The 13151-nt window shown below is 42.7% G+C and overlaps 1 protein-coding gene across 1 annotated transcript; it reads left to right on the top strand.

The window, feature by feature from the left end:
• The first annotated feature begins 847 nt into the window (after window positions 1–847).
• Window positions 848–13044, top strand: dph5 (diphthamide biosynthesis 5). Its single transcript, XM_061239596.1, has 7 exons — window positions 848–1205; window positions 3512–3636; window positions 5730–5838; window positions 8210–8330; window positions 10224–10263; window positions 11643–11746; window positions 12126–13044. Exons 1-7 carry the CDS (start codon window positions 1071–1073, stop codon window positions 12359–12361), a joined length of 870 nt encoding a protein of 289 aa, XP_061095580.1. The 5' UTR covers window positions 848–1070; the 3' UTR covers window positions 12362–13044.
• Window positions 13045–13151: the final 107 nt, after the last annotated feature.

The raw sequence follows: 13151 nt of genomic DNA, 5'->3' as shown, positions 1-13151 counted from the left end.
TTTTCAGTGTAACATTATTTCCCTATTACTACATCTGCCCTCTAATACAAGAACTTGTGTATTTCAAATTTAAGTTATGACTAAATCACTTTTCAGTTTATTCAATACATTTTGTACTCGACAGCTTACAGTAATATAGCATATATTTTTAATCACTGCAGTATAATTAGTCTGAAGTGTAAGTAGAAATAAAACATTTACTCATTACAAATGACTGCACAAGGAATTTCACTGTTCAGTTTGAACAGAATGAAGAGACCAAAGAAGAGAGAAACTGAAAAAGTGACCTACAAGACTGAAGAATAGCCATTTTAAATAGACGTGATTAAATATTTTATTACAGTCCTATGTATTTATATCTATGCCATTGTAGTTTTGGAGATTCTCATCTGTGTGAGCATAGTGTTCCTGCCCCTGGTTACAATGAATTTATATATTGACATTGATTGATTTATCACATAAAATCATATTAGGCCTATATTTGAAATGCATATATCCACAGAAATATGTGACACTTTCATGTGTGTTTTTCACTTCTAAAAAATAAAATAAAAAAATAGCGCTGATATGATTCTTTTCTTTTCTTTTTCAGTTCTGCAGAAGGGCGTAATTCGCCCATGTGTATAATTCTTCATCGTAGCGACCGCTTTGAAAGAAAGTGTCTGGACACAGAATTCGAGAATGACATATAGCCTAAATAAATACATTAATAAATAAACGCTGAATATATTTGCAGCATATATTTTGGTCAAAGTTTCGACTTGTTGCGGGTGCCTCCTCTCTTCTACCTTCTGAACTTCTCTCGAATACGACTGTGACGTAAAATTCTTTGCTTTGCGGCAAGACGTATTTCGAGAGAAACAAGCATGTATTTCAGAGCTGCATGTACCGGTGGAAGGTTTCAGTGAGGAGAGGAATATTATTTTTTTAAAGGAATCTATAATGTAGTCTACAGTATTATTATTAGCGTTTTTTTAAGTGTCACACAAAGCGCGCCTGAATGTCATACTTTCTGACAGTTTTATGTTGAAGTGTTTGGTAACAGGCTAATTTTGCAAATTGACGATAAAATGCTCTACTTCATTGGTCTTGGTTTAGGAGATACCAAAGACATCACTGTAAAGGGACTCGAAATAATTAAACAATGCAGTCGTGTCTACCTGGAAGCATACACATCCATACTGACTGTTGGAAAAGAGGCTTTGGTAGGTTGGTTTTCTCTAACCTAATATTTGGCTGAACCAGAATTTCTGGAAAGTTGTGTCCTTTATTATTTTAAAACACTGTTTGTCTTACAAACATTCGGTGTCGTAGCTACTGACTAACCTACAACTACATCTATTACAGCTAAACCACTGAAAATATCTAACATTTATTCAGGGTATAATGTCAATATGGTCGCTACAGGTAACGTTAAACGCTCAGCCTTGACAGACGCGCGTAATATTTGTGTATTAATTGCAGTTATTGTGCCTTTTATGGCAATGGGAGTTCGATGAAAATTAAACTTATTTGTAAAGTACAGGCTACGCAACATTCTAAATCTTAGTGACTGAGAATTAAGGGTGATTTTGATATTTTAATCCAAATATGCAAATAGAAGTAAGTGCTGGTATTCGTTTATATTATTATATTATTATATTATTATTTTGTAGACGTATTATTATTATTGTTGTTGTTATTATTATTGTCGTTATGTTCTGAGTACTGGTTTTAGTATATTGATTTATTCAGAATTTGTGCAATATACATAAGATGAAGATTGTTGCAATTTCGTCATTATGTGATGCAGTTTAGTTCATTCCCATCCACAATTAGCAGGGCTGCAACCCTGGGCCTGGAGAGCCAGCAGCAGCTGCCTGTTTTTCATATTACTCTGGTCTGCACTTAATAATTAAAGGGACAGACTGAATTAATGTATGTTCCCCCCTACTCATAGTACTGTCTATCCATCCAGATTGTTGCACTTGATTTGGCGAGTTTTCTAGATATTTCTAGCTGAGGTTAACTCTGATGTAGTGGATCTCAAGGGATCCATATTTTTGTGGCGCTCAATACACAGGAAGTATACATTCATAAATCTCAACAGCAACATTTCCTCTGAATGTACTGCCAAGGTTACTCACAAACATCCACAGAGCTTAATTTGAGCATGGTTTCATGGAGAACTACATCTTCTACTGAAGTACGCCAACTGTAAGCTATATCTGCTTGGCTAGTCTCAACCAGAGCAGGTCATAGTGTGTCACAGTTTGTAGCTTTTTTGAGCCAGGGGTTCCCATTGATTTTTTCCATTTGGTTTTTGTTCTACGACATAAATTCCACCCGTTGATATCTCAGCCGTGAGTTGTTGAAACTACAGTACAACAGACGTCACATTACCACCACCATCTGCACGGGGCTTTGCTCGGATATATACGGTTGACGTGCACAAATTAAGCTCTGTGGATGTTTGCGAGTAACCTTAGCATTATATTTGGGCACAGACTGTGCGGTTGAGGTTTTTAGAATGCTTCGGTGCGTTGAGCGCCACAGAAACACGTGTAACTCGAGCTCCGTTGTATCAGGGTGTGCTGCAGAACTAGTCAAATCCCAGGGAAACTATTTGGAAGGATATATAGTACTCTAGGTGAGTGGAAACATACCTTCATTTAGTCTTTGGGTGAACTGCCCCTTTAATCAATTAAAGCATGCGTTTAAAACCCTGCTGTGCTAGGGGAAAATAAATTTATGTGTTTATTTGTAAGGTAAAATACGTATGTCAAATTATTACGTTAAAGTTGTGGCTGTATCCTAATGAGTTATGGTACAGGGATCACTCTTTCCAGCAGTTACTGTATAGCATGTACTGTGAACATCTGGGTATGTCTGGGTCTGGCCCACCAGGAAGACAAGGAAAAAGAAACTGGAACACCAGCACAGACTGAAGTTATTTGATCCACCAATATGTGCTTAATTTTGTTGGTTAATGTCCTTGTTCACATAGATCACTGACACCGGCATGGAAATCAATGTCCACATAGTTCTTATTTGTAGAGAGTCTGATATGGTGATGTACAGGTTTAATGTTCACCCAACCCCCTTCTTTGGATTTGTTGAAGTTACATCATTAAGCAACTTTTCTAGAAAGATTTAGCTTTGGTGCGTTTTGTTTATGCACTTCGAACTATCCTAACTTTATACATCTTTATCACCTTTTTATAATCTAAAATGAAAGAATCTGATTGCAATTAGCAGTATAGCCACTGTGGACTATTCCACTTTTATACCTGGTTAAATCTATTATGTTTACATTTAATCTAGTTTGAAGCTCAAATTTTCAGGAGTTCTATATCTCACAATTATCTACCAACACACAGAAAAAGAAAAAACCTCCTGCAGTTGGCATGGAATGGCCCTATTGCTTCCCACCTTCCTTATTTTCCCTGACGACTTAAATAATTACCTTTTTGTTCTTTAGAATTGTTCACCTTCACATGTTTATTGACCTAATGCTATTTGACCTCAATAGGAGGAGTTCTATGGCCGTGAGCTGATCCTGGCAGATCGAGACATGGTGGAACAGGAAGCGGAGGAGATCCTGAAGGGGGCTGATGTCGGCGATGTGGGGTTCCTGGTGGTGGGCGACCCGTTTGGGTAAGGAGCATTCTGCAGATTCTCCACCATCAGATGTTTGTCTCTACTTGAAGAGCGTTTGACCGAGGATGGGCTGCTTGCACGGTGGTTCAGTTTTACATACCCGTGATCCACAGGTGACTGCTCGAATGGGGAGTATCTGCAGGCTGCGGAAATTGGGATTTTGTCAGGAAGCTCACAAGTTCAGGAAGCATAGCCAAAAAGGCGTGAAATATTGTTTAAAAAGGCTTCTGGCCAAAAGCGATAAGTGCTGTCACAGCACTGCACATAACTATTTTTCAGATGGAACGACCCCTTTCAGCTCATTTCGAAGTTCAGTGCATTGTCAAAAAACTGGAACAAAATGAACCCATACTGTCGTATGCAAAATTTTGGGCACCCCTGGTCAAAAAGCCTTTTACAATTAATATCTTGGTAAACAGTTAAACATTGCAATTTTTTAAGCAAGATTGTGTTTTTGTTTTTTCATTTTTACTGTTTATAAATGATAAGAAAGGAAAAGGGCCATGTGCAAAAGTTTGGGAACCCTTTTGGATTATTCTTTGTTACTTTTAAAAAAGATCATTGCTAAGGCCCAGATAATTTTACCAAATATTTCCCAAAAAAATGGCCTACCCCAGCTTTAATTTATTCACTTTCAACATGCTCTTAAATCCTCCTTACATGTTTAATTTATTTCAACTGGTTTCATTCTGCTTTTTTATCCATACTCTGCAGTACCATATGCAATTTTATGTTTTGTATAGTACTACGTTTTATTAGTGTGTTAAAACAGTTCATATAACTTGACATTTTAATATCCCTAGGATGTAAAAAGGGTTTGCTTTTGTAAAACCTGGGTATATATTTACATGGAAAGCCCTTACAGATTTCAAGTATGTATCATACTGTATGACTAGTAATTTTAGTTCTTTACCAAAGGTTTAAATCCATAAATTCAACTACAGGTTTTGACAAAAATGGAATGCACTATTCACCACACATTAATTATTCTTGAATTGTCATCTTGCCTGCTATTTAATACCAAAAATATCAGTGGTGAACTATAAATTATCTAGCCCATTTCTGAACTCGTTTTAATATTTGAAAAATATTACAGTACACTATATAACTTTTTCTATGCTATGGATAACTTCGGGTACTGTTTTGCAAAGTGAGTTTATGTACACTTAACAGGAGTCAAAGCCCTCCTAAATTAATACAAAGTATTTTAATCTTCAGTTATCTTAACCCATTAGCATCATTCAGCTGACACAAACAATACAATTATGGGTAGTATTAAAATGCGAAACCTCATGTGTTTAAAAGAACAACAGAGACAGAGGTGTCATGGATTCAAGCAGGAAGGAGATTGTCCTGCCATGTGATGGTGGGAGCTTTTACAGTGTTCAGCAAAAGGCGAACAGTGTTGCTAAAGGGCCTTATCAGTACAATTTAAAACGACAAGAATTCCTGGGTTGGTAATCGCAGAAAAGAACACCACGCGACTCGACAAAGTGCTTTCACAGCCCTTTTCCTCGGGTCCAACTGCGATCAATCACAGTCAGACGTGGATTTCGGCTCGCTCGGACTTCTGCGCCGCGTAAACACTCGGAAAAGCCTCTGGAAAGAGTTTGCGATTGCACCGCACCCCATCTGCTAGAACCACTCGAACTGAGCTCAGGAGGAAGAGCAGCCGAGCGCTGGGCTCAGCGATTTTTCCGTCCAAAACCACCAAAGCCCACATGAATGAGCAGCTTGCCCAGGCCTTCCCTTCTGTCATGGTCACGCTGGGCTCGGGACGCTGCTTGGTTTTAATAAACTATAATGACATATTGTGAGGCCAAGGATGACAATTTGGGGCCAAAACCTAGTTTTCTTTCCATTTCAGACTGCATTGTACGTCTGTAAACCAATAGCCATGCAAGCAGGAATTTTACTGACCATGTGAAATGTACTTCCACCTCATACACTTTTTCAAACAAACGAGTTGGCCAACTTAAGGAATAATAAAAGCATTTCTTGTTATATTTAAAAGGTCTGCTACGGTCTATTGTATACATTGTGTCAGTGTTCATTCACTAATAGGATTTATTGTCTTGTGTATATTTAAGAGCCACCACCCACAGTGACCTGGTTTTGAGAGCAGTGAATGCTGGGATACAGTACAGGGTCATCCACAATGCCTCCATCATGAATGCAGTTGGATGCTGTGGGCTTCAGGTAGGGATCCGTTTCCATCTTTATCTTTTACTGTTTCTGTGAGCCAGTAACCATACTACCCTGTCTGATGGCCAGCTGGGCTTGGTTAGTACTTGAATGGCAGAAATGCTGTTTATAGGCTTATAGGGGGTGGTCTTTCCTTGAGACCTATTAGAAAAAACAGTGATGCAGTGCAATGACACTGGACCAGGACACTATGTTGCAGTAGATGCTACCTTTCAAATAAAAAAAATCGATGTCCTTGCTCACTAAGGAAATGAATGTCCGTGGGCATTTACAGTATAGGAAATAATAGATAAAAAATAAATTACCTGAAGACCTTGCTAAAGTGCTTTGGGGTTCAGAGATGAGACGAAAGGCACTAAGTAAATGCAATCAGTTATTGTTTGTTTCTTGAATGTTTTGCCGGTTGAAGCTCTAAATGGATCTGTCACCTCGTCAGTGTGTGTGTGTCCAAGCTCTGTTGTCACTGCTGTTCATTATCAGTCTGAGATGACAGTGGCCATTGTGCATCTATATTCCAGTGAAAAGTGTGAAGTGAAAAATTAGCATAGCGGCGCTAAAGCTCTCGGTGCGCGGTCCTGTCCATTAATAAAGCGCCTGTGAATTGAGCTGTCATGGTGGCATTGTCAGCGCTGAGGCCCAGCCCAGCTGGTGCTGCACACCCCAGCGTCAGGGCCTCGGTGGCAGGCTCCTGGCAGAGCGCAGCTGGCTGTTTATACGGCGCGTTATTGTGGAGCTGGGCTCACCACGTCCGTCATTATCGCCGCTCCTCAAACGTGTTAATTGGCCGCAATTGGCCGGTCCCCTCTCTCGCACAAAGGGCTGTGAGCGAGGGGGCACCAAGGAGCCAGGCTGTACTACTCCAATTAAGGACCCGCCATACGCAAGGGACTGGCCCAGGTCAAGTTTGTGTGAGCCTGAGTAAGCATTGTCCTGTCTGTCTATATGACTGTCTTATTCAGACAGGAAAGAAACCATATGTGTGTGTGTATGTGTGAGAGAGAGAGTGTGTGCCTGTGTGTCGGTCCGTGTCATCAATTATCTTTTGAGCTTTCCATCTTTCCTGCCATTGGATAGATCAGAACATCCATGACTTTATGCAGTATCATGAGCGATAGCAGGCTGGCAGCACCCTGATGGAGGGCTCTTGCTTCACCCAGTATCATGAGCGATAAAGCAGGCTGGCAGCGCTGTGATGGAGGGCTCTTGCTTCATCCAGTATCATGAGCGATACAGCAGGCTGGCAGCGCTGTGATGGAGGGCTCTTGCTTCATCCAGTATCATGAGCGATACAGCAGGCTGGCAGCACTGTGATGGAGGGCTCTTGGAAGAGACCCAGGCGTGTCATGTGCCCTATGCTGCTCCGTGTGATTGAGGCACATGTTTTTTGGCAGGCTGACCAGAATGCCACTGCAGTGCGGTGTGACGTCACTCGCAGGGAATAACAGGAAACGCCTCGTCTGGGGCGCTTTGTGCTGGCAGTCTATAAGATGATAGAGTACTGCTTACACATACACACACACACACACACACAAACACACACACACACACACACATACTCACTCACACATACATTCACACAGCCACCCTTGTGCAGACACAAAAGTAGTGCTCATCAAAAGCAAACAAGGAACATATTTGCACAGTTTCCACAGTTGCACCTCAGGAAACTCCTTTATGTGCTCTTGGACATGTATCTGTATAACTCTGTATAATTCTTGAAGGTTGACATGAGAAAGGAATACTGTACGTCTAGGTATAGTTTGGAAATCAGCCTTTTGCCAGGAATGTGTTTCCAAGCACAGAATCCTTTGAGTGCTATGTAATGAGTTAATGACCTGCACTCACTGTATCAGGAGAGCACAGCAGCCTGGTCCAGATAAGTCACTCTGTTACAGTTAGACAATGGGCTTTAGCCATGAGCTAACTGTGCCCTGGGCCTCCGCATTCAACCCCACATATCTCTGCCACCTCTGGAGGAAAGGGTTATCACAACACAGACTAGGAAACGCTACCTCCTCAAGGCCTGCTCTTTTCACAGAGACCCTAAGGCCCTGGAGCTCAGTTTGTTCTCACTGCCCTCTTCAGAGACCGTAACACCCTGGAGTTCAGTCTGCCCTCATCTGATTGTGTCGGGATTTATGTGAGTTCACATAAGCTGTGACCGACCAGGTTCAAAGGCCAACTTCCTGGCACTGGTGTCATTTCCCAGGTTTTGAGTTGATGTGCAAAATGGGTTTCTGAGAGAGCCGGCTATGTGTGGACGAAGAATATAAGGATAATACAACATTATTACAAAATAGTTTGTTGGATTGTTTTTCTTCAAGGAATTCATCAATTAACAAATTACTATTTGGATTTTTTCCAGCTCTATAACTTTGGAGAAACCATTTCCATTGTGTTCTGGACAGACACCTGGAGGCCGGAAAGCTTTTATGACAAAATTCATAAAAACCGTGCGAATGGGCTGCACACACTCTGTCTGCTGGGTAAGTGGAATTTCTTCCGCTCACAAATGAACTCTTCCTTGTCTTGTGAAACTTTGAATATATATTCACACTAAAACTCACCTGTTCCGGCTGCTTCCACCAGAAGTTAACGTCCCCTGACGCTGACTATCCCAGACACTAAAACACTTTGATTGATGTGAATTGGACCAATAATTATAGAGAAAATTACAAATAACTGTACAACGTCCCCGTGTTCGGAAGATTATGTTAACTCACGATGGTCGGAACACTGCCGTATAAGCCTGCCCGGTTCGTAGTCTCCTTAGCAACAGCTTCCCCAACACAATGTCACAGTGGAGCTCTATCTTAACTGTAACTTCATGCTGAAATGGATTGCGTATGTGACTTGTACCAAGTTTTTATGAAAACAGAAGGAATTATACTTTACACACACAAAAACCAAAGCTGGAAGTAATTTTTTAGTTATTCATCATGAAAGTTGCACTGTTCGGAACATGGTGAGCTAACTTGGTGTTCGCAACACGGCGAGTTTACATTACCATATTATGGTCACCTGCTGCCCTAGCACTTTGTCCTAATGCCACGTAGCGGGCCATAGATTTGTGAGGTGATGATGTCTCGGATGTCTGTCCGCTCTGCCTGCTCCCTCGGCCCTCGTTCTCCCGCTCCGCCCGGCCGCGGCGTGACCTCACTGCTCCAGGTGGGACACACGCGGGCCTGTAAAATGACAGATTGGCGGGCGGGGCGTGTGTAACCGTGACTGTGAGCAGGGGCCTGCTCCATCAATCAGACGCTCAGGCGCACGGAGCCCGGGGGACCAGGCCCAGGTTAGCGCTGCGGTGCGAGCCTGTCCCAGCGCGCTGTCGTGCAGCTGCGCATTAGAGGGACCTCATTCACAGCCACAAAGGAGCTGCTGCGAGTGTTATTCCTGTGCTGGAGAAGAGGCCCTTATTACGTACAGCAGAGACAGATGGCTCGATGCTCATAATTTACTTTTATCTGCCCGGGTTTGAGGTTCTTTTCCCCCAGCGCGAGAGCGGGGCCACGGGCGGGGCTGCCCAGCGAAAGCGGCCCTGTAGTTTAGGGTAATGAGGACAGGCTGAGGGGTGAACTCCCCTCCTTAATGCCTCTGTGGGCCCAGGGGGGGGTGGGGTGGGGGTGGGGGGGGGGGGTCAGACCCAGCATGTCCCCTCCTTATTGCCTCTGTGGGCCCAGGGGGGGGCGAGAGGGGGGGTGAGACCTAGCGTGTCCCCAGGTGCGCTCCCAGCTGGGGAGGGGCGTGTGCGCGAGCCCCACATTATTGATCTCATTACTCGGCCACAGGATCACCTCCCTCCCCTGGAAGGCAAGGCGTGCAGCAGAGACAATGAGTGTCAGAGACAACAAAAGCACACAGACACACACACACCCGCACGTGTACACACACACACACACACACACACACACATACTCACACTCACACACACTCCTCAGACACTGAGCGCACCCTGGTGATTGGTATATAAATCACCCTTTCAGCTGGCAATGTGAGGACTATTCATCTGCATGACAGAGAAGGGAGAAATGCTATAAAAAAATAATGATTTTTAGATAATGGTTGCGTGGTGGTTATCACTGTGGTTCCTGTAGCGTTCAGTGTTTCAGAAATGGTGCCATGAAGGTGTGCAGTAATTGCAATTAGTAAAATTTATGAAAAGAAATATTTTTGTCTTGCCCAAAAGTTGGATATTGAGTGCTAGTACTAGGGTGAATACACTCAAAGCTGCTTTCCTCCTGTTTAAAAAGTTCAGTGGGTGTTTAAAGAACTGTAGTCCTGGACAGCCTGAGGGGGAAGTTGTCAAGAAAAAGCCAAAGAAAAGTTTCAAACCAAAGCATTTAGCGCACCACTCTAAAACAGTTTCTGTTTTCCAGATATTAAGGTCAAAGAGCAGTCCATGGAGAATTTACTGAGGTAAGCCCCTCTCGCTTTCTCCCTCTGCCGGGAATCGGGTTCCTGATTTATATCTTGTCAGTCACAGAAATGTGAGCACTTTGAGGTTTATTGCAGACGCTCACTTAGCATACATTTATATACATGGCTGGAGCGGATCCACGTCAGTGAGCGAAGAGATGTCAGGCAGATTTGTTTGGCTTGGACTAAAGAGCTGTTATCACTGCAGACTTTGGGAATGATCCAGGGAATTTCTGAAAGCCTTCTGCATGTTTTTAAGAGAAAGTTTGTAACTACATGCAAACACTCCCTTTGTCCTACAACATAGCCTTATAGCCTTCAGCAGTTATGCTCATTTTGGGAAAGGATGGTAATGGATGCGGTTTGCCCATGTACACAGGACCATAAACTAGTTTCTCATGGTGGAATAGTCATTCTCTCAGCTATAGCACACCTGGTCAGTTTATAACTCAGTTCATAAAAAGAGTGTAGTTTTAAGTCATGTATACCAGAAAGGGGGGTTTAAACCAAAGCATATTTTTATTATAGAGTGAAAAGGGACATAATTTCGCCCAGATTTTCTGTAGAAGTCATATTATTTTAAGGAAGTAGCATAAGCGGATGCCGTGTGATTATGGTTAAAATTAAATTTTTGTGACATTATCATGTTTCGGTGAGAGAGAAAGAAATCCAGCCACAGGTTTTCCAGGATACTCCTTGTGCGGAAATAACTCCTTAGCAAAGACCAGCAGTGCTGTTTAATGGACAGGGAACTTGATGAAGAGCTGGAGATGAGTTTCTTCTGCTGTTTTTATAGCTGTGGAATGGTGATTAATGATCTGAGCTGTTCCACCATGTAGGAAGACCTAGAGAGGTCATGGGAAGAGTAAAAGTGTGTTTATTATGTGCACCTCACTATGCTGAGGCATGGGGGTGCGGGGTATCCGCTGGTTAAAGAAGGACACATGGAGACCCTGGTCAGCTCAGCACAGCTCAGAGGACAAGGGTAGAGAGAGAGAGAGAGTTCATGAAACATAGATGGTAGATATCAAACTGAATACATGGTTTCAGTTCCATCCTGATAGATAATAATAGTTATAATATTTGCATTTTAGCACTTCTGTATTCCAGACATCCTAGACAAAATTTAGCCTTAGGTGCAAATTTAGCTGTTCGCCAAACAGCTACATGTTTGCCTTGGTCACCAGGACTGGGTTCAGCCTCAGATTGGAGCCAGTGACCTAGATAAAGAGATTGATGGAGGATGAAAATGATGAGACATGGGGGAGCTAAACCTGTAGCGTGAGCAGCATATCTTCAGCTAATGCTAAGTTTAAGTGTTATAGCTTCTAATGAGAACACATCCTCAATCCCACACCTCTCCCTCCTACTCTCCTCAGAGGCCGCAAGATCTACGAGCCCCCCAGGTACATGAGCGTGAGTCAGGCAGCCGAACAGCTCCTGGAGATCGTAAAGAACCGCAGAGAGAGGAAGGAGGACCTGGGTGAGTAAGCAGCCTCTGTCTACATATGGCTGAGTGCTACTAGGCTAGTATTAGCCTCCCTTGTTGAGCTTGAGTAGCCGTATGTTACTGTGAGTCAGGTATTATGGGTTTGTGCTTTGCCAATGGTCAGTTATTTCCTCTTAAAATTCATTTTGATATCAAATGACTAGTTTAATGACATATTTGACATCTAATAGCCCCCTGCATGTTCATTTAATTCAAATCAGTATTTAGTCAAACCTGATTCAGTAAGGTATTGGACATAAAACCAGAATACACAGTGTCCAGTTCCAGGACAGAAAAACATAAAGCATAAACCAGAAACCATACCTTTATGTCACTGTGGAGATGTTCAGCCATTTTCCTTACTGTCCCGCAGCCTTCACAGAGGACACGGTCTGCGTGGGGCTGGCCAGGGTGGGGGCAGAGGACCAGGCAGTCAGGGCAGGGTCACTGCGCCAGCTGGCATCATGTGACCTGGGCGGACCTCTGCACTCCCTGATTGTGACGGGGCATCTACACCCGCTGGAGCTGGACATGCTTGGGCTGTTTGCGGTGGAACCCTCCGCTTTGCAGGGCCTGAAGACGCTGGATAGCTCCACATACACCTCCTGACCCCCACAAGACGGTGGGAACAAGGTGTTCCAATGGAACGGGAAATGATCGTATTGGTTAGGATGTATGAGACCGAATTGGCATGTGTTATTTTACATCAGAAAAAAACACAGCAGAGCTTGGCAGTTAGTTAGGCTTACGAATCTTCTTGCTGCTGACTTGACAAATTATCCTCATTTATTGGAATCATTCATGTCAGGTGACAAAGTAATTTCAGAGTCAGAGATCAATTAAAGATTTAAAAATGACACTGAGAACTGTCAGGCCAACATCATCTGGGTTGAATTGGAAAAATGAACTGATATTGGAAAACAAACCCATTTCAAACTAAAATAGTCCATATCCTAACAAATGCTGCAGAATTTGAATGATACAATACCTGTATACGTAGTTTTACCAAACGTATTTGTACGGACTGTTTCCTCATGCATTGTTCAAGATCCGTCGTCAATTCACAACAGGGTTTTCTATGCTTTACAGATGAGCCATTTTATCATTAATATAAATCAGGCCCATTTTTTATTGCTGCTGGTTTCCTGCAGCATTCCTCAACACATGTGGAGCTGGTTTATAACTGGATGTTCTGTTTATGGCCGTCTCTGGTGGAACACCACGGTGCTGCAGTGATAGAATGCGACTGTTAGGGCACCACCCGACATTAAAAAGCAGCTGTGGGCATCATATATGGATGAATCTATTCAGTCATACCATGGGTTTAAAAAAAAAAAAAAAATCCTTTTGGGAATTAACTTTACAGAGTGGGTTTGAGGTTAAGTGTCTTCCAAATGAC

The sequence above is a fragment of the Conger conger genome, chromosome 4, assembly GCF_963514075.1.
Source record: "Conger conger chromosome 4, fConCon1.1, whole genome shotgun sequence".
Lineage (NCBI taxonomy): Eukaryota > Metazoa > Chordata > Actinopteri > Anguilliformes > Congridae > Conger > Conger conger.
The sequence above is the reverse complement of the archived record's forward strand: the minus strand, read 5'-3'. Positions and strand labels throughout refer to the sequence as shown.

Excerpts from the sequence above, each read along its gene's own strand:
- dph5 (XM_061239596.1), top strand. The coding sequence starts at position 1,071 with ATGCTCTACTTCATTGGTCTTGGTTTAGGAGATACCAAAGACATCACT. Across the intron at positions 1,206-3,511 it reads CTGTTGGAAAAGAGGCTTTG|GAGGAGTTCTATGGCCGTGA; the intron begins GTAGGTTGGTTT and ends TGACCTCAATAG. Across the intron at positions 5,839-8,209 it reads TTGGATGCTGTGGGCTTCAG|CTCTATAACTTTGGAGAAAC; the intron begins GTAGGGATCCGT and ends GATTTTTTCCAG.